At 38.5% G+C, this 22,027-nt stretch overlaps 1 protein-coding gene and 1 long non-coding RNA gene across 2 annotated transcripts; one reads left to right on the top strand and one right to left on the bottom strand.

The window, feature by feature from the left end:
- Positions 1–1,223: 1,223 nt before the first annotated feature.
- On the bottom strand, positions 1,224–19,102 carry slc16a2 (solute carrier family 16 member 2). Its single transcript, XM_088431693.1, has 7 exons — positions 18,197–19,102; positions 11,278–11,422; positions 9,833–10,319; positions 8,385–8,528; positions 7,003–7,231; positions 5,989–6,242; positions 1,224–5,911 (listed from the first exon to the last, which is right to left on the bottom strand). The coding sequence occupies exons 1-6, from the start codon at positions 18,609–18,611 to the stop codon at positions 5,998–6,000; spliced, it is 1,665 nt and encodes a 554-aa protein (XP_088287819.1). The 5' UTR covers positions 18,612–19,102; the 3' UTR covers positions 1,224–5,911; positions 5,989–5,997.
- On the top strand, positions 18,103–21,533 carry LOC148413696 (uncharacterized). The gene is made up of 2 exons (XR_015867633.1): positions 18,103–18,632; positions 19,039–21,533. It is a non-coding gene; the product is annotated as an uncharacterized LOC148413696 (long non-coding RNA).
- Positions 21,534–22,027: the final 494 nt, after the last annotated feature.

Below are 22,027 nucleotides of genomic sequence, written 5' to 3'. Positions count from 1 at the left end.
CAAATGAAAATATCCATTGGAAAGAAAACTCTCAATAAAAATGGGTTTGTAAAACTTTTGAAGGAATACCGTGCAGTGGATATATGGAATAAAACTATGCTTCAAGTACAGTTGTAGCAGCGCTGCATGCTATTCCTGTCTCTTCAAGTGATCTGACAACTACAAGTAAAAAGCTGATCAAAAAATGTATACATGTTCTTTACATTTATACAAAGAGGGCCACTTTCTTCTTGGAATGAAAAAAAAATGCTTTGTAATTATTATTTTTATTTTTTTTTAACATTTTACTATGCAGGGGACACTGTTTAGCTGAGAGCAGGTGAACCTAGGTTCAAATACGACAATGTGCAAATTTGTTTGTTTTACATGCCTTCATATACGTTGGTGGTCCAGGCCTTGAGACCCATAATCCAGCCTGATTTTAATCTCGTATTTCAACCAACACACCTGATTCAAATGATTGCCATATAGTTCACTTGTTCTGTCCGCCAGGCATGCCATTTAGTTTTGCATAGGAAAACAACCACAGGAGACCTACTCGGTATCGGTGACTAGTATTGGCTGCCATTGTGAGTACGCGATGACCTAAAACAAGGCAGATATTGGCCCAATACATAGTACTCATCAATCCCACTAATTTTATACAGTGCCGTACTGTAATTTGTTAAACTGATCCAATTTCAAATTTAACATTCCTCTGCCTGATTTGCTTTAAAATCAATTTGATAGCAGAAGGGTCTAATTTGAAAGGTTGAAAGTCAGTGTGACTTTCTCACAGGACAAATAGGAATCGGTTTCTGTAGGGTTGTAGTATAAAAAGACTAAAGAATGCTATCAATTATTTTGCACGAGTATTTCATCATGTCTTGATTCGTACTTCATACTGTACTGTAAAATATGAAGAGTTCTAATTAGATCAGATTAATTCATGCATAATCTAGCATAATGGAGAGTCACCAAGGACTGGATGCCTCACTGAACTCAACCATGTTGCTGTGGTGACAAAAAGTACAGTACGTCACATGTCTGAGAACACATTTGGGGCCCGACACAGAGGAGTATTGTATTTTGTTTTCCGAGTGACACAATATGTCTTTGTGCATTCAAAGGGGTCTGGTCTTAATCTCCTAGACTTGAATACATGTCTGAAGGACTTCATGAAGTGGAGTGCAGAGTCTCATGTAGAGGAGCAACTCAGGACAAAAAAAATACAAAGACCGCAATTATTCTGCTCATAAGTACATCTTTAATGTTTTTTTTTTAATTCCAGATTTTAATGCCAGAATAAAACAATGATTACATTGAGACAAAAAGATTTTCTAGCAGCTTGATGAAGTTCAGATTTAGTAACATTTAGCCAACTGGCATTCTGTCTTTCTTTCTTTTGTAATGGTCCTATAAAAGGTGCCTGCTAAGCAAGGTTACTGTATAAGTAAAGAGCTGTTAAAAGAGGCAATCATGGTTTACTGTAGTAGCTAGCTACCTCTCTGGAGGTTATCACACAAAAAGCAAAGAGAGGGCACAGAAAAAAGGTCACCAATACAGTAAAAGACTGTGAAATTATACCAGTTACAGTCATGAGGATGACAAATAAGCATCAATGTGTTTTTGAACCAAGGACTGTAAAACCAAGGGTTGCTTAATGTGGAAAAAAAAAAAAAAAACATTCACTAAAAATGTTTTTTTTTTTTTTTTTTTTTTACTGTGGCTCTGGTGGAGTATTCTTGCTGGAATCACACCATGGCAGTGTGAATGAGGTGTTATTGTGTACATTTTTGCAAAGTCATGGCTCAGTTTTATATGAATAACATGTAGACTTTGATTTCCTGCTTGACATATTGTTGGTATAGTTTGAAAACAAACAGTACAAAAGTAGGCAAAAGATTGAGGTCAGTAGATCAGGAAAAAAAAATGGCACATCTTTAAATAAGAATAACAAAAGTATTGAAACCAATTATTGTGTATCCTTTTTTTTAATGATTTCTGTGTTGGTTCTAAAAGAGTCACATGAGGCAAGGGTGACTGATTCGTTCTGTAGAAATAGTGAATGTCAACAACTGCTAAATCAAATATATGTAGCTCAAAATACTGGCTAGACATGTGATTACATATTGTACATAAGCTTGTCCTACGTGCAGCCAGCTAGAATGAAAGCACCTGGGCCTGCACAGCGTCTCAAGCGACAACAGACGATGACAACAACAATGTCTAATTTAAATAAAAGAACAGTAGTGCTCGGAATAAAACATTACACACATATATTGGGTTATGGGTGTGACTAAAGTTAACTGTTTAGTATTAGTAAATGAAGCAGTTAAAAAAGTGGACAATGAGTTTTAAATCATAATTGACTAGCTCAGTAAATCCCTAGCAAGAAAACAAAAGTTTCTATCATTCTTCATGTCATTATTTCACCACTCACACCCCCTCTACTTTCATCTAACATGATTATGGTGCTAGGTACAGTGGAACCTCCAAAGAACCTCACAAAAATGAGTAAATAGTAAATAGTTCTTAACATTGTATTTATCAATGTCATTACAGTGTTTATATAAAGCAAAACACAATGGAGTACTATTTTTCTTAATAAAAACACATTACAGTAAAATTTGGTGGATTTTTGGTGGGGGGTTTGGGGGCTGATATGAGATACAAGTGTTTGAAATTACGAGCATGGTCATGGGATGAATTCAACTCTTAACTCAAGGCACAGCTGTATCCAGTAATACCGTTTATGTTTTAAGAAGCCCTAACAGACATATAAAAGGGATTAGGAAAGTGGTCATGCAATTGTCCAATTGTGTCGTGATCATTGCTCTTTTCATCACTGACATCACTCAAGGATTTGCTGAAATCTGCACGTCGCACATACGGAATCGGGCTAAGTTTGAGCAATATATTGGATTGAAATCCAAACGATTGCACTTTTGATGCATTGAACCTTGGAGGCTCCACTGTATGTGTAGCTCACGTACGTGAACAAGTATGACAAGAAACAGTGAAAAAAAAAAAAAAAACTGGTCTTCTAACAATGATTATATGTATTTTTAACCTTGGTTGAGAAATAGAAGTCTAAGTTTGGACGAATGAAGTAAGCAGGTGTTGAAGGAATTGGTATGAAGTGAACCTGAGCTGAGAATATTCAGTAACTGTTCAGACCGGTCTGAAAAGGTAGATTTGTTTTTGAGGTTACTCCTGTGAGTCAAGCGTCTCACGTGTAGTACTTACTCCATTATTAAAAAGAAAAGAAAATCTGAAAAAACATGCTAAAACAAAACACTAAATACTGCAACAAAATAAAAATGATTCACAGCAACAATCCTAAAAAAATACAGTAAATAAAAATTGAGAACCTATGCATAGTCTTTCCCACTTACTTGTTCTATTCATTATGTTATATGTCAGTAGACTAACAGTAGTCTTCTTCAAATATTTTATTTGTTATTAAGTATATAATGATAGCAAAATATGTCAACAATTGGTTACTGATTAAGGGGATCTACAGTAGAACCTGTTTACTTTGTTTTACTTAGAGCACAACCTAGCTTGTAAGACTGGCTAGAATTAGCTTACGGTAACAGGCTGAAGCACGCAACTCATGCACATTGTGCGTTTTAATTGACCCTATGAATGTTTTATCACATTGGATGTCAAATGAATGTAACATTACTCAATCTACCGGCCTGTGCTTTTATGCTTAAACGCATATTTTTGTTCGACAGATGTTTTAGACCATCCGTTATAGCACATACCAGTGAATGTAAATCTCACTTCAGCATGTGGCTGTTTACTAAATTATGCAATTTATTAATGTTTGAGTAACAATATCAAGCAAATTATTCAACATGAATTAAAACTGGAATACGGTGAAAACCCGTACATTTTGGTTGTTTGATTTAAAGACGAGTTAGCTTATGTGGCTAGCTAAAAATAGCCTGATTGTTTCATCACAAAGATTGTTATTTAGTTAGAAAATAAATGTAACAATATTTCAGTCCGTCTATGGCCCTATTCAATAATCTCCACACTCATTTGAGTTTCAGCAATTATGTCTCCTTAGGGATCATAAGAAATCAGCTTTGCGATTACACTAATCAACATAAAAATGTCTAAGAAAAGTAATCCACCTTATTCCTGAGGCCTCCGATGTAGAGGCAATGTAAAATACTGGAAGTAGCAGCGAGCTATTCTTTACATCTGCTTTCATTTCTTGGGACGGTTCATTTTTTGTTTCCTTTTCTAAATGATAATAAACCGCAGCCATTATAAATGTGTTGCGCAGCTTGGGAAGTTTTTGATGGGTGTACTAACAACCAGAAAAAGTCGCACCTTTGTATGGGGGACATAATTAGTGTTCCCACGTTGTTTACATTTGTCACTGTCATGTTAACATCGTGTCAATTCCTGGTCAACGCAGGTCGAGACCAAAATTTACATCAAGGCTTATGGGCTCTAGGAATAAGGTGGATAAAAGCAGGAATGAGAGGATTAGTGAAAAAGATAAAAGAAGGAAGATTAAATCTTTCCCTTCTAGTCAGATGACCCAGTTCAAGTTTTCTTGAAGAGAATGGTAGAAGGGCAGTAAAAAAAAAATTCTCCCCGCGAGGGAAAAGTTCCAAGAGGTTTAACATTTGACGGAAAATTCCACTAAGTCGTTAAGATGATCTTACCTCAACACAGTATGATATACATTGTCAAACTACAGAAGAAACAAAAGCTAGTTGGAACCCTTCTCTCCCAAAGCTTAACTGAAAGGATCTGAGGCATTTCGAAACGAAAACCCAAATTCGAATTTGAGTGACCCAGTTTTGTGCTATCTATCAAACACCCATCATTAAATGCCAAATGAACATTTTCCTTGTGCTTGGTGTGAAACGCTCCCTCGATTGCACCACTTGAGTCTCCTAGGAAGCCGGCTGGTGAAGTAGTTAATGCTGCAAGTATAACTTGAGGTGAGGTGAGGCTGATTTGTGTTTTTCCCTCTTGTGACATTAGCAACATAATACAGTACATTTCTCAGGGAGTTGGAAAATAGAGGACAGAATCAAGAGACCGTCGTCGTCGTAATCATCAGCAGAGGTGCAAGGAGCAATCAACGAAACTAAAATTCCCTGTAACATAACAAGTATAACTATTTGTTTCATATAGTACTCGTTCTATGTCATGACTAGGCATGGGTTGTTAACTGGACTGGCAATATATCGCGGATCTAAAAGTCACGGTTATTCAAAACGGTCCAAAATCGTTCAGATCTGTCTCATCCCTCACAAGTCATCCGTCTTAACAGGCAAGTTCCTTTCTGTGATGTATTTCAACAAGTTGAAGCAATTACACCATAGAGAGTACTATAATCCGTTCTAAAGTTAATGGGCTAAGTCACATTTACTGATAAGTACACAGGAATATGATCTGATGGGCTTTTTGTTTGTTTTTGTTTTTGTTTTTTTTTTGGGGGGGGGTCAATATGAAGGTGTTAGGGCCCCGGCTCGACTGTAAATAGCAAAAATCTGTGTATGATTGATGCCTATCATAACTTAATTGATCGACCGCCCCCCCCCAAACTATTGAATGAATGCGGATTTGTGATGACTTTTTAGATTCATATCTTCAAAAGATATTCTATTCGGGCTTCCAAATCAAAGCAAAATATGAACTAAAGTTTTGAGATAAATCCCAATTATTTAAAAAGAAAAAACATTTCATTCCTCTTGGAGGATATTTTGCTGCCTTCACAGACTTGTTTTGCTTCAACTCCTTAACTTGTATAGAGACGAGCCTTCTTATCATTCCCACTCTGGCTTCAAACTTGCTCACGTTCGGTTTCTCTTGAACCACCAAGCAAGGTCAAGGAGGAGACGAAATCAAAGGTCAGGCAACAGGACAGTCCCAATGCAATCAGGAACAGGGCAGTCTAAGGATGAGAAATTGTCCTTAGAGCGAACCGACGGGAAACATTTTGTATCTGTCGTGTAAAAGTAAGACAGTTACCACAATAACTCAGATATGTGTCTCAGCGTCAGTGTAGCCGGGCAGCACATCTCCATTGCAGCAGCTCTTTGGTGACGTTTGGGCAACGGGTAACATGTGAGCGGTGGTATCTTCTGGTGCTGCCGCCGTGCAGTCACGTTCCAAGTGGCGGTGTATCAGGGGCACAGAGAACAGCACCAGCCCTCCGATCATGGGGGGTACGCCAGCCAAAGAAAAAGCTACCAAGTAGTTCCCAAAGTAGTCGTGGAGCAGCCCTGCAACGTAGAAAAGAATTGAGTGTATGCTATGTTTTCAATTAAGGACCTTTCTATTAGGGACATCTCTTAAGTTGTTTTAATTAGTTAGGGATACAGCTTGTGTTTTGTGTGTTAATGATGTTATGTGTTTTGCTCATGACAGCTTGGGAGCTTGATGTTCTGTTCATTGCACTCTAATGAAAAGCTAGAGTTTAAATATGGCACGATATAATAAAACAAACTGAAAGACCATAGCAATTGCATGGCAACTGATAAAAACAAACAACAGTAAATACAGGACTCAACATGACAAAGATGATAAACATGAAAAAGATAAGAGTTGAAAAATAGATTTACCTTAGCAAGTGCATATTAACTGATAACAGAACCCTTTAAAAAAAAAAAAATTGAAGGTTGAGGGACTTCATTAAAGTGAGCTGTTTTATTTACCTGTACTAGAAAAGGTCTAAAAATCAGCAAGAGTAATTTTACAGTTGAAAGAACGTAACATTAGAGCGTCTTGAATTAGTAATACTAATAAGGAAAAAGGAAAAACAATACAGCTTGATTTTTTTATTTTTAAGACTGATATCTACTACACTATGTTGTGGTTATTATGCCACTTGAAGCGCAAAATATTTTTGGGTGGTATTTGGTATTAAAAAAAGAGAGAGAACCATAAGAGCTGGCATTGCATAGGCTACCTACTCTATTCTATTCTATTTTATATAAAGAGATGGTGAAACAGGTAAAAAAAGAAAAAAAAATAGTTCATCACCTGCAATGGGTGGTCCTGCAGTCATCGGAAGAGACATGAGGCCAAGCAGGTATCCTATGGCCTGTGAAGCCTGCATAGGCCCAACCAGCTCAAACGCAATGGGAGCCATCATGGTAAGGAAGCATCCGTCACACAGTCCCAGGAATATGCATACGACCACAAGTGTCTCAAAGAGAGAACACTGAGGGATCAAAATGGACATGAGTCCCAGGGCAATGAAGGATACCACCTAGAAAATATAGAAGAAACATCTTACATCCTTTTGAGCTTATATGACCACATTGCGGTATTTGTGCATGTGTACTGAACATGTCTTAATGTAAATTGGTGGATAGGAGCAGACTTTAGCCACAATTGATGACCATGTGCATTATTTCCACGTATTTATTTAAATGGAAAATATATATAAAGGTTTCATTCCTTAAATTCACATTACGGTCTCCACCACACAAGAACTTTCTTTCTGTGTCAAACAACTCATGCAGGAATTGATAACTCATCTCTTGCTCACAATAAGAAAAGTCACATTTTAAGGACAAGCATAAAATGACGTAGTTTGAAAGTACAAATTCGCAAAAAAAAAAACACGTTGCAGTTCACCTTATAATTATGCCTCTACTGTGCTTTCTCTTAGTACTGAATCGCCCCCAAGAATATCCAGCAGTTTTTCATTATGAAACTCTTGTCTGCATGGAAATTAGGATTTATCTGCAGCCAAGCTATTTCAGCCTATTCTGAATGAACTTGGATTCAGTGTACTAATACCTGTATGTCCCTGCCAAGGGTTCAGTTAAATAAGCAGCTGCAAATAAAGTTAATAGTTAATTTGAAGTTACAGATTCATTTTGAGGTTGTTGTCCTGTCTTTTAGAAATTCGGCACACTGTGTTCTATTGATCTTTCAAAGGAAAAGTCTTTTATTTATCGAAAGAAAAAGACCAGTGAATGAACCTTCCACTTGGTACGATACAAATAACGATGAGGCTGTGACGGCATCATCGACCCATCCATTTTCTAGAGCCACTCATCCTCACAAGTGTCACAGGCTTTCTGGCGCCTATCCCAGCTCGCTTCAGATAGTAGGCAAGGAACACCCTGAACTGGTTGCCAGCCATTTAGGGTTAGGGTTAGGGTTAACCTTTCACGGACCCAATCACACCTAAGAACAATTTAGTATGTCCAATACACCTGCCATGCATGTTTTTGTGAACTCAACAAAGAAAGGCCGGAGCGAGGTGAATTTGAACTTTGGTCCCTGAACTGTGAGGCGGGCGTGTTAACCATGCCCCACTGCCCCGTGAAGGTATCAATTTCAACTAAATATTAAAGGTGTCAGGGATGTCATAAGACCCTCAAACTCTCTGCTGTCATCTATCTCCTGACCTGCATATAGATCTTCTTCAGACCGGGAATAAGGTCCCCAACTTTGCCGAAAGTGAGACGCGCCACGCCTGATGACGCTCCGATACACACAAGGAGCACCCATTCCTTTTCAGTGCTCTTGAACTGCTCCTCGACAAAGTTGATCTGTCACACAAAAACAAAAGACATTTATAACCATGTCACATAACCCGATGGAAAAGATTTTCACACATTTTGCTCCATGCTTTAAAAAAGTCAATTGTGCACTAGCTCAATGTCCAGCCATAATTCTCAAGTTAACATTTGGAAAAGAGCAGCAGGAATATATGTGAATATTTGTATGGCTCAGAAGTCAGCCACTCCCCCAAACCCACAAATCAGATCCAAAACATAAAACCACTCTCTGATGTCTTTCCTGAACATGCTGAACTATTTTCTCTGCTTTGAACGGTTTGTTATGCATGAATGGCCATAGGATAGGCATGTTTCAGGACACCAAGGGCCCATACAGGAGAGGTTTCCTGAAGTGGTCAAGTCAATACAAAAGCCGGGGCTGTGTTTACACCTGGGCCTGGGCCTGAAACAACATTTAAGGCAGAGGGAAGCCGGAGCTGGAACACATCTGGATACGAGGGTGTCAACTTCACAGCTCTGCGCTGTGAATGTACACAGCATTATCGATATTTTCTTCCATATTCCAATTTTTTGTTGACTTGAAGATTGGGATGTCCCGATCTCATTTTTCTGGAACGCAAATCTATGTCCAAATCACCATATCACCCGATTCTAAAATCTGCTGATATAGAGTTCCAATTCGATACCTACCTACCTATAAATATTCATATTCATACATACATATACTGTACATATATATGTTTTGTCTGTTGTTTAACCTGATCTTTTTCCTTTGATTCAAATTAGCTGAAAAAGAAGTGATCTGGCCTGATTTCCAATCATCTTATTGAGACATTCCTTCTATAAGCTAATCATATTATTTCAACAATTCTCACAAACGTATTGCAGTGCAAAACTTTTGACAGGAAAAGGCCTGATCCTCACCACTTGTGTGCCCTGCGCATATTCTGGTCCCGAGGCCAAAAGAAAATCGAGATTTTCCGTACTGTACATTCCTGACATAAATGCACCCTTTATTGATATTCCCCAAGTCAGCAGTGGGACTAAATACTTAAACAAATGTGATTACAAAAGTCCCATATTTAGACACCAGATTGTGGTTCTGCCAAGTATAATATAGGGTTAAAGAGGTCAAAATTGCTTCACTCTCAGTCACAATTTGCTAAAGAACAATATGGCAGCAGACTGCTTTTAAGCACAACTCAGAAAAAAAGTGTATTCTGCATTGCATAGAAAAACACATCAATAAAAAGCAGACTGAATTATTTTTAAATCTAACTTTGAGGCAGGGGTATAATAAAGCATGCAATGGGACATAAGCAAAATTTTCTTACCAGATGGATATAAGGCACAAAGTAGCCCAAAACAGCTGTCGCAACTCCAAATGCCCACACACGGTAAGTGAGGATGTGAAACACTCGCAGGTTGAAGTACTTTCTCACCCCCGCCACTGCCTTATGCCACCAGTTCCCATTCTGAGGAGTCGCCCCTGCCTGGGTTTGAGATTCAAAAGGGCCTGTTGGTCCCATGCAAGGTCCAGCAGGTAGCAATGGTTTGAATGTTAGTGCCAGCAAAGCTTGCACAAGCATGAAAAGGCTGAGGATCTGGAAGGTTCTGCTGAGTCCCATAGGCTCCACCACTTTGCTTAGCAAAACTGGTAGGCCCATAGAAAAGAGACTGGCGCCTGCCGTCACCACACCATTGGCAAAGCCAAGGCGCTGGCGAAAGTAGTGACCAAGGATAACCAAGGAGGGTTGGAAAGCGAAGGAGGATCCACAGCCAAAAAGTATGCCATAAGTAAAATAGCGGAGGCTCAAGGAGCTAGGAAAGGAAACAAGAAAAAGACATTAGTTAATTAAACAGTGGGAACATTTTTACGTTGAGCAAAAAACTCCCGTTGCCGCATAAATATTTAAAATCTATGAACATGGACGGTAGCTGATGAAACTCCAAGTTTTTTGTATGTAATGTGTTATAGGTTTCAAATTCAAAATGAGAGAATATAAAAAAAAATAGCAACAAAAGCAACAACGTTCATTTCTGTATTCTGTTAAGTTTCAAACAGCATCTCAAATTTATTGGAACTGAGGTTTGCATATGGATACAATACAACATTTTACTTAACCGACCAGCATTTTTTAAAGAGTGATAATGCAAATGAATTAACGTTAAACAGGTTCTGAGTCAACAGTGTGTGCATGTTCTGCATTGCCAAAGTATAAACTAATCGGCTCATTAGCCCCAGGCATATTGCATGGGAGTTAGAAATGCAAGTATGCATCATCATGGAAACTGTTTTTGTTATTGTATGATTACTTTTTACTCAATGTACAACAGAACTTTGCATGCAGTCGTAGCTGTTTCAAAGTGCTCTATAAAAAAAGTAGAGTTGAAATGGAACAGATAGAAAATATGTAAAAAAATATATAAAAATGACCATTTATGACCAAGCAATCCATTCCAGCTGTCAAAATGATTCAACTTCAAGGAATGGAATGGATTCCTTAGGCACCATGCATACTGTATCTCACTGTTTTAGAGCAGGTTTATCCTGAGTTATGGAAACATAAAATGAGGTTCACACATTGGCTCAGCAGCTAACCATACAATTCTGTGTTGAGGTATTCTGTTCATAAATGTCCAGAAAAATGCTGATTTGGTCCATCCAAGTAGAGGATGCATTACGATCAATTTTAGCCAAAAACATCATACTCATGAGCTCTTGTTCATCTATGTTCATCCAAACTACTGTAAAGAATAGATAGTAAGTCTTGCTTACTTTGCAAAAGATGAACTGAGCAATCCGGTGAACGCCAGGAGTGCCCCACTGACGGCGGTTTTCCGACAACCAAAGTGGTCGGTGAACATGCTGACCACCGGTGAACAGAAGAAAATCATCCCCATGGAGAGAGCCCCGACCCAAGCTGCAGAGAAAATAGAGACATGATGTCAGACAGCATTAAATCGAAGACTGTCTTCTAGACATAACTTCAAGAAAATTGAGGTTGTGAAACAACTGCACCACAATGAATCAAAACTTCCATATCCCTTCATCAATGGCAAGTACCTGAGCTAGAAATTAGGGCTGCAACTAATGACCATTTCCATATTGGACTTACCTGTCGACTGAATATGATTTTCAAATGCATGCTTTATCTTCACTTCATTTTATTTTAATTTTGTTTTTTTTATTTTGATTTAACACAAGGATAATCAGTCTGTTTTTATAGAGGACTGAATAAATCTGAAAATATGCAGTGGAAGGAGCCTGAAAATCCAAGGGTTTGGACAATTTTAGATTACAAATGAACAATCAATTTTTTTTTTAAAAATCACATTTACACTAATAGTCTCTTATTGAAAGAAGGTCATTGCAGTTAAACATGTTTCTCAATTATACGTTGTGTACTGAATTATATGACAAGTTACATAATTTAAAATAAAATGCTTGTGAAAAAAGACCAAGATAAATCATTTAAAAGGTTTCGACCACTAAAGTGACTATAACCTGTACAGTTGAGAGGCTTATTAAAAATAAACTAGGAATTGAAATGTGACGTAGACAACTACTTAAACCTGGGGATGTGGCTGTTCTCATAATTAACTAATTACACACAACTTCATGACAACATATGAGTCAACGCTTATGCGCCCGCATTTAAACAACCTCTGATTATCCCCAAAATAAAGTGCATCTCTTCAAGTAACTTTTTCTGACATGATTTTCCTTTTCTAATTACACCTGTGTCAAACAGTTTTGTGATCTTTTTCTTTAATCCAGTAATAACAAAATGTATGTGGTTCAATACAACTTTTATGTACTGTACTGTAGGTATATACAATAAAGTTAAACAGAAACTAAGGGGATAAATATGTTAATGTATACACCCAGACAATTTGCGCATAATAAGCATATATTTTCCTTCTCAGTGATACTTTTTCAATAAACAAAAGAGCTATTAGTTTTCAGAACTCAGAGGTGACTGAGTTCAGCACAGAGCACTTGTGTGTTAGCCTGCAGGCTGCATAAAATACTTAAGTACAGGTGTGTGTACACAGAGCACTTGAAATGATGTACAGTCTGTACTGTGTGTACAAAGCCTTAAAGTTTAACCAAAGGTAGCAGTTTCGAGTCTTTGACGGAAAGTGGTCATGTTTAGAAATTAGAAGATGTAGCAGAGGGTGGGAAATGCTGCACATAATGCTTGTAAATTTGGCTAACACTCTTTCATCCAACCTCCACTTGGCAGCAAAGACGATCTTCGCTTTTTGTACGTGATGCCGCTTCCTAAACACAGGATGACATTAAACATTCCCAACCCAGACCACCGCGACTCTCACTTCTACTACTACTTCTATCAGTCGTTCTAACAAAATTAATGTAACTACTTACTGTATTTATTTTCCAAGAAGGACAACTAAATGACTCGTATGATTCTAAATCTTACCTAAATAACTGAAGATTGTGCAGTTCTCTATTTAAAAACACATGCTTTACTCCAGGCTTGCCAAGTCTTACTCATGACTGTCTTTTGTTGGCAAATGATAAATGGTTTTGCATTTCTATGGTCTTTCTCCCATGACCACTTTACACTGGGACCACATTCATCCTGAAAAGGCCAACCTTGTCCGAGTTCCAGTTCCATAATATCAAAGTGGAGCACCCAGCATGGCATACAGAACCCAGTTTTCACTCTCCTTTCACTTCAATTTGTCCCATGTGAATGGAATATGTGGCCATGAGAGTGAGGGGGGGTGCCAGAGCACTGAAGAAATAAACTTTAAAAGGCTAATTATTTGCCTTATTATTTAACAATCTTTGACTTGAGAAGGTGTAGACAGACAGACAGACAGACAGACAGACAGACAGATAGATAGATAGATAGATAGATAGATAGATAGATAGATAGATAGATAGATAGATAGATAGATAGATAGATAGATAGATAGATAGATAGATAGATAGATAGATAGATAGATAGATAGATAGATAGATAGATAGATAGATAGATAGATTAAAAACAGTGGGGGTAAGCAGTCAAGATGGGTGACTGTAAACAAAGGGTCGTGGCGAATTGAACAAACAAAAGGAATTCATATACAGTACAAGGTTATCAGACTAATTTAAAGGGTACTCAACGTATTCTTTTTTTTTTTTTTTTTTTGCTGATAAATCATGTAAACAAGTGACTACTAATGCTTTCCGGAAGTCCCTGCTTGAAGGGTGCAAAAACTGTCTGTGTGGCAGCATCTTCGCGTTAGACAATAGGATAAACATAACCTGGCTATTTGTTTTCTCATCGAACAAATAAGAGACAATAGACATCACTGCTTGAATCCTACGTACTCACTCTGCCACCCCACACACACCCCACCCTCTCCACCCAACAGTTCTCTAGGCAACACCCCCTTTGAGCGCTTCGAATATTAGTGAAGGGTGGAGCCAAAGATTGGTATCGAGTTGAATATCCCTTTAATGGGAGTAATGTAGCTTGTCCTATTGGAATTGCCATAGCATGACGTCATCGGCCACCGGAGGACTTCCCCTCAGAGGCAGACTGATTTGCAGTTTGCTAGCTAACAGCCGAAACAGAGTGATCACCATTTTGCATACTGCAACTGATGAAAGTTTCATTCAGTCTGTACTGTATCTAAAAAGCACAAAGACTCTTACTTCATTCTAAACGTGGCATTTTTCTTAGGTTTGCTCGTATTGTGTTGAATTTGTTTTTCATTTTTATTTCATGAAACCATGACAGTGATTGAAATCACAAACAATGACTTCTCAACTATGCAAGCTAATGCATGTGAATGAAAGAGAGGTTCACTGGACTGTGTACTCATCATTTATGTATGACAATTGCAGATATAAGAGCCTGCATGTGCAAGTTTTTCAAACAACATTATCATGAATGATGATAGGTTATTAGTTTTGTCTTGTGGTTTCAAAATTGTCATTCATTACAAGACTCATCACTGTTAATGACATTATAATAATAAATCGATTATTGCATCATACTATTTTGTTACTGCCAAATATAATAAATTACAGTACAGTGAACATGAAAGCAAAATGAAAATACGCCACAGTGAAGTTTCTGATATTATTTTTTTCGACACTGGCTCTGACAGAATGTCAGAACACATAGTTGGAACCAGTGCGACATGTAGTCGAAAATACTGTACAGTTATTATTGTCTTATTCTTAGAAATCAAGAACAAGACTTGTTGCAATGCAGCGAGGAAAGTGACCAAACTGAATGAGACAGGTATTAAAATGTAAACCTTTAACCTCGAGCCAGCTGTGTATTATAATGTTTGGCGGGGGGAATCACTCAACTCAAGGAATTAAGTTAAAGATAAAAATGACAGACTTAACTGAAATCCAAAGTCAAAAACAAAATACAAAATTAGACTTGAAGCAAGCAGGAGTTCTAATGCAGGCGAAAGAAAATGCCTTACATCTGGTTCAAAAATAAAACATCCATTTTCTGAGTCGTTTATCCTCACAAGGGCCACAGGCTTGCTGGTGCCTATCCCAGCTGGCTTGGGGGGGAATCACTGTTTTAAATTCTGCAACACTGACTGAATATTATCCTAACACCTTGTTGTGTTTCCAAACTGTGTGATCGTCTGTGCTTGACAGGACACTTTTGTGATCAGATTCATACTATCGCCTTGTTCTCAAATTAACACCCATACATCTGTTTTCCATAGTGCTTGTCTTAATGAGGGTCACGGGGGAGCTGGAGCTTATCCAAAATAGCTTTAGGTGAAAGGCTGAGTACACGCTGCACTGGTCACCAGTCACTCACATGCACATACTGTGTAGAACACACAATCAACCATTCACACTTCTATTCGCATTTGGGCAAATTAAAGCATTTAATGAACCTAAAATCCATACTTTCGCATGTGGCAGAACGCCAGAGAATCTGAAGAAGACTCACATAAAAGATTTTCCCTCTCCTGGCTCCCCACTGAGTATAAAAGGACAATGTTTTTGTTTTTCTTTTCAATGTGGTGATTGAAGGAACAGAGTACAGCTGAATACACACCTTGGCATTACAGAGCTTTTGTATGAATTGGCACAACAGGAATGAAACCTCTTACGTGCCATTGTGCAATTACTGAGAAATACCAGACCACCTACATATAACAAACAGCCTACTCGTTCGTTGTTGAAAACGTAGCAGCGATGCAGAAAAAATCTACCCGTTTAACAGTGGAAACTCTCAAATCCAGTACAATAGAGTTGTACAATTAGGAATGCCTTCAAAGTTATCGTGTGATGTGCCTCTAAAAACACAAACCTTAATGAGATATCAGCAAAAAGCAAAAAATAATCTCAAAGAAACTGCTATATTTTTTTCCCAGGAAATAGTCAAAAAGGACTTTTTGATATACAGACTCCCCCAAAAAACAGAAAAATCATTTAAAAAAATACTGTATATAACCCATTATAGCATTTTCAATTTTTTCTCATTTGTAATTTCTAGTTCGTGATCATAGAACTGCTCCAAGAAAGCGGCCATTACTTCAAGTAGTATCGGCTGTCACTGCGAGTACCAATACCCTGTAATAAGACCAGATATCGGTCTGATGCTAATGAGAAGCTAACACAAAGATATCCTTAGCTGTACATGCAAGCCGAAAATGATTAACTTGTGTGGCAAGTATAGACCAATCGATCACTATCAAAGTACAGCAGTTATCCACTGCAGATGGTGCTGAATGAGGTTTTAGATGAGCATGCATAACGGATTGTATTTTTCTCTAGTTGAGCACTGGCTGGTCCTCTTGATTTATTCATACTAGGTTTGTTTGGTTGTTAATCTGGTTGGATTGATTTTAAGCCTTGCACATCGGACACTGGCAAACCAAGAAATATAAAAGGGGGCTTCTGAAATGAACTTCTCAAGCTTTCCTGTCCAGATTATAAGGGAATCTCTGGGGTTTAGCAGAAAGAAAAACAGGCCATGCTTTGACACAGCCAACATATTTATTTACATGTCGCTCAGGTCTTACTGTAAAGCTATCTCAAAGGTGCCATCGAAGACATTGGGCAGCTGACACATGACACCCCCCGCCCCTCCCTCTCAAACATTAGACTTTCCTAATAGTAACTGTTTTCAACCTGATTGCGGAGGGCCAATATTGTTGTGGTGTTACAGCGTAAAATCCTTAATCCCTGCCCACATCTTGACCTTGGGACAAATTCAAAGTGCAGACCCTGAAGAGTCTTCAATTGTGAATTTAACTAAGAGACGAATTCCTTAAAGCATCAGGGAACCCCGTGAGGCGTGAGACCCTGAGGAACCTTGGTCAACATTGTCAATAGCATATTAAATAAACAAGAAGCATGCGGGTAAACAGAAAACAATGGTGTGATTCCGGTGGAGGCAAGCTTTATGAAGAAATCAACCAAAGTCAATTCCTGGAAATGTAATTATCACAAACTTTTATAGCATATTTCCTGCATAATGCAGTCACATCCTGCCAAGCCTTTTCCCGCCTTGTGCTTTCTGGCAGCGATGTGATAAAAAAAGATAAATAAATTATACCAACATTAAATAATCACAAATGCATTCAGTAATAATTACTTCAATAATTACTAAATAATAACTTTTCTACTAAACTAGGGACACGTTGAACCATTTAAGAGGTGTGTCAGAAAAAAAATCCAGTACTGGTGTAATAAATATTTTTGAATAAAACTACTAATTTTCTCCTCCAGTATTATTGGGATGTGACCCCAGCTCCAGCTAGTTTTTTTTTTTTTTTTTTCTACAAGTAATGTGTCTGGTCATCAAGCAATTAACAGCGTGTGTAATGATGAGACCAATGACTGACTAAACGCCCGAGCATTTAAGGGAAGATTCCAATGGGACCTAGGCAGAAAAGAGCACCATCCTCTGTGAGTTGTTGCCACAGGGCCAGACGATCAACTGCACATCTATAAAGATATCCTATTGTGTTTGTTTCATTCATTGTGTGAGAAGAGGTGAAAATTGAGGCAGGACACCACACCTATTCACAACGCGTTCACCATCTAACAATTCTTGGACATTGTTGTACTAAAATAAACTCCCAAACAAACTCCATTTGGATCTGTGTGATACCTCAACCCCTTCCCAAGATCAGGGGGAAAATCAAATGGGCCCCTTTTGAATATGCTTGAAACATCAGGATGGCGTGATGAGAGCATTATTGATGATCCCGGAATCGCTCAAGGGGGTCATGAAGACATAGCAGAGAAGCCTGAAGGTGGATTAGACTCCATGAGGACTACATCAACTTGTAGTTTGGGTTTAAATTATATCATTTGGAACGACAGTCCTGGAGGTTTTCTTACACAACTGAATCAATGTTGACTTTAAGTAGAAAACACTCTTGAGCGTGATGTTCTTACTAAACGTTAACTAGATTTCCAGAACCTGAGTGAGTTGTTAAATTGATTTGGCAAGTGTTAGAAAACTTATTTGTTAAACATCAACCTTCTTAGATGCCAAAGCCAGAGACACATATGTGCTTTTCAAACGTAGAGCAAAAACGCCAAGCATCCTTTAAGAGACATGCGTCATTTAAAAGGCCCATCGTGTGTTTACCAGCAGACGCATTTTAAGTGCAGGCGACCCACATCTCCTGTCGAACTGATGATTCAATGTACACAGCATAAATGTACGTGTCCTACTTACCCACTTTGAACTGAGAAGTCTTGTCGTTGGGATCTGCATGTTCCTTTGCCAGCATTATGTGCAGGATGCCAAAAGAGTTCTGAATCCCGAAGATGGACCCATTGCACCAGGTTGCAGCTAAAACAACCAGCCAGCCAAAACCCCCTTCGGGCGGTGCGAATCCTCCGCCGTGCCTCTCAGCCGTGTCAGTTTCCAGAGCCGGGGGTGAAATGGGCTTGACTCCAGCTTCGATCAGTTGAACGGTGCTGTCCTCCTGGAGGAGTTTCGGCTCGCCCTCCGCGGAACACTCATCCTTCTTCCAGACAGACTCTTGAGCAGCATCGCCCCGCTCGTCCGGTGCACCCGCGGCCGACTGCTCCGCCCCGGGAATCCCGCTAGACGGCTGCGCCTGATCGTCTACCCTGTTCGTCCCCATGCTGTCTGGTCTAGCGCCGAGGTGACTGCGGGCTCTTGGCGCACATACATGAGATATAGGTCACTGACATAAGCGTGGATTTGAATAACAGATTTGATTGGTTCGCTTTCAAAACATAGTGGCGGACAAGCACCCCGCGCGCTGATCACGGTCTCAGCGTCAATCAATAAAAGCGGGAACCGACTGAATATGTGTATGCGGTTATTAACGGGCGCCTCTGATGTGTCGTCCGATTCAAAAGAGTCTAAACAGAGAAGCGAGCGTGTTTACGTTTTGGCTTCCTCGCTCATGCAAAAAAAAAAAAACCACCGGACCACCTCTTCTCGGCCTATTGGAGCACTTTGTCTCGCACAACAACGCGACAGAAGACCGATCTACGACAAACCTCTACTAAAACGGGACTAATGCATGTATGTATATTCCACAGGCTGTCTGGTCCAGTCCACACTCCGACCAACATACCGCCGCCGGTAGGGCCGTCATTCATCAACTAAAGTCACGCCCTCCTTTCCTGGCAGGCAGTCGCCGTAGGCGGCGATACAAACGTCGATTATATCGATACAGACGTTGACGCTGATAACGTGCTGTTGCTTTATCAGCGGTAACTTTACTGACTTTGTCTTGATTGTCACCTGTTTTCCGTGGATTGCAAATTAACGTTAAAAATAGACTTACATGCATGTGTGTGTAAAAAATAAACTAAATATAGGAGTGAAATCCCCTTGACTCAGTAGACCATAACCCTACCCAGAAGCAGAGATTTACTGGTAGACCTCTCGGTTTCATCTCAATTGTAACATCTCTTTTTGAGAAAACTGGCCAAATAAGTTAAAATCAAGCTGGTATATTAATTACACTAATTTCCTGTTTTCCCATTTGGTTTGCTTTATAGCAATGCAAGCACATCAGCTTGTAAAATTGAATTAATTTAAATATATTTTTTATTATTATTGACATGCTTAGATCAAATACCTTATCCATCATTTCCTGTCAGTAAAACACTTAAAAGTGGTGATACTGTACTTTATTCTGGTTTATTAAATGCGTCATGCATTAAACGGGCGGTGGATAAACATTTTTTGAAGTCAATATCAAGTTTGTCGATACAACAGCGGTAATGTATTTACTAGATATTGGATCGATACTTGTCCATTCGCTGAAGATGAGAGCCAACGGCTGGGTATGCGTGCTAAGCGATGATACTTCGGCTCCTTTCGGATTTACGAACAAGCACAAACGTGTCTCTACGGATTCCAGATTTACCTAACTTGTCTAGTTTTCCCACCACCGACTTGTATATGAATTAACTATCAACAAGCCAATTAAATAGCAACAGGCCCTTTGCGCCTGAAGCCAGATGGCAGCCATCTTACGTTGCCACTGTTCTTGTTTTGCTGGTGACGACTGTGAAAGGAGGTGTGAATTTCTATACATTATCAGAGAAAATTGAACCTCATTCTTATCGATGAAATGTGCACATTGTACCTCTACCGACGTATTGGTTGATTTTTACCGTATGCTATTAACATATGTTTGCCTTTAAACGCCGTGGAAATCCAAGTTTTCAAGTTCGGCAAGGGTAATGAGTGGGTGGCAAAGTAAAAAAGTGGCCAGTGGTTTCATTTCCCTCGACGACGAGAAATGCTGCATTCGAGAAAGCTCGACAGTCGGAATTATCACAATTGAGTTGCCCCGTTTGACCTTAAAGCGTTGAGGCTAATGTAAACAACAAAGGTGGCTGATGAATTTATTTTTTTGTTCTAGTTAAATTCAATAGCATGAGACCCGATGTGCTGTTTTAACCAATTATTGAATTAAGCAGAAACACCTATTTACCACTAGATGGTAATACAACTCTGTAAAGCTGCTCAACCTCATGAGGCTAAGAAATCTTGCCACATGGATCCATTAAAGAAAATTTGCTGTTTAATAGCAACAACATGAACAGAGACAAATATTAATAACATTGAAATAGGTTTTCGTCATTTCGATTTGTAGCATACACTGTCTGATGAGAAATCCACTATGAAACATTATTCATAGACTTTTTCCATTATATGTGGTTTAAGTTCCACTATTTATCATCACGTTGTCTTTTTGACTTGTTTACAGTAACTTAAAATGTCAGAGTGAGTTGTTGGGCCTTTGGCAGCAACCTAAACAAAACGACCTTTGGAAGCAACCAGCTTCAATACATAGTGATATAAAATGAATGTCTTGTTATTAGGCAATATACTTTGTATATTTTTCTCATGATCATCATTTGGACTGCATTGTACAAATTATAGGTCAAATGGTGCTGTATTAGTTTTCAGAGATTTGTTCTTTTTCACATTTTTTTAAGATTTGTTCTTTTTCACATTTTTTTATCCTCAGGGTGTGTTTACTTTCTATCATGACTGTAAATTCTGTACTACTGGAGGCATGATCATAAGAAGGAACACAAGCTGTTATGTCATGTTGACATTTACTGACTACATGGGCATAGCGTGTGATTCACATCACGTTCATACAAGTTAACCAGACCATTACGTTTTCCTATAATTAAATTTTCTCCAATGTTCCCGGAACTCTGATTTATTCTTTTTGTTTGTCACTAAGCCTTGACCCATTAGTGTTTGTGATGTCAGGTGTTGGCCGATAACCAAATTTAGCGATTGGTATGTGCCCGTCCCTAAATAACGATAATAATAATAATAGTAATTTAATTTGGTTATTATTATTATTATTACTTCTCTTATTATTAGGATCTTAATATTATAAATTGTTTGTTGAAAGTGGCAAACACATGGCAGAATATGTGTTGTATATTTTTTAAATGCTATATACATTATATCTTACTTTTTGGTAAGGAGCAACACATACAAACAATACCTTTTCCCAAAACAGAAATATACATTGTGCCCAAGTGGAGTAATCCAATGTTCTTGTAGTGTATTTATTTGTGTTTCATCAAATCTTTCAGGAATATGACGCTTTTTAAAATTAAAATAACATAGAATTAAACAGAGGTAGACGCTCACTCAATATATTAAACCTGAACAAATACCAAAATTCATTCAAGGGCTTTTGCATAACTACACTTAACTTAAATTATTTAGATGAGACACTGAGTTCAAGCTATCATTACGGTAAACATTAAACAGGGAGAAAGATGAATTCAGCATATTTTCTTGTACAATGTCTCATCTTTGTTTCCAAGATGCTGTCATCTTTCCTTGATTCAACGTCACTCAAATGTGCATAATGAATGAGTCATTAAATGAGGATGCACCATTATGGTCACATTGTCAGCCTTTCCAGAAAAGGCGAAACAAACAGACACACAAACATTGCTCTCTTGGGCCCAATGGTTAAAAAAAAAAACAGCTTAAAGAGCTTAAAATAGCAATGCACTAAACGTCACAAAGGCTGGC

This window comes from Hippichthys cyanospilos, chromosome 13, assembly GCF_059441005.1.
Source record: "Hippichthys cyanospilos isolate Australia breed blue-spotted pipefish chromosome 13, RoL_Hcya_1.0, whole genome shotgun sequence".
Classification (NCBI taxonomy): domain Eukaryota; kingdom Metazoa; phylum Chordata; class Actinopteri; order Syngnathiformes; family Syngnathidae; genus Hippichthys; species Hippichthys cyanospilos.
The sequence above is the reverse complement of the archived record's forward strand: the minus strand, read 5'-3'. Positions and strand labels throughout refer to the sequence as shown.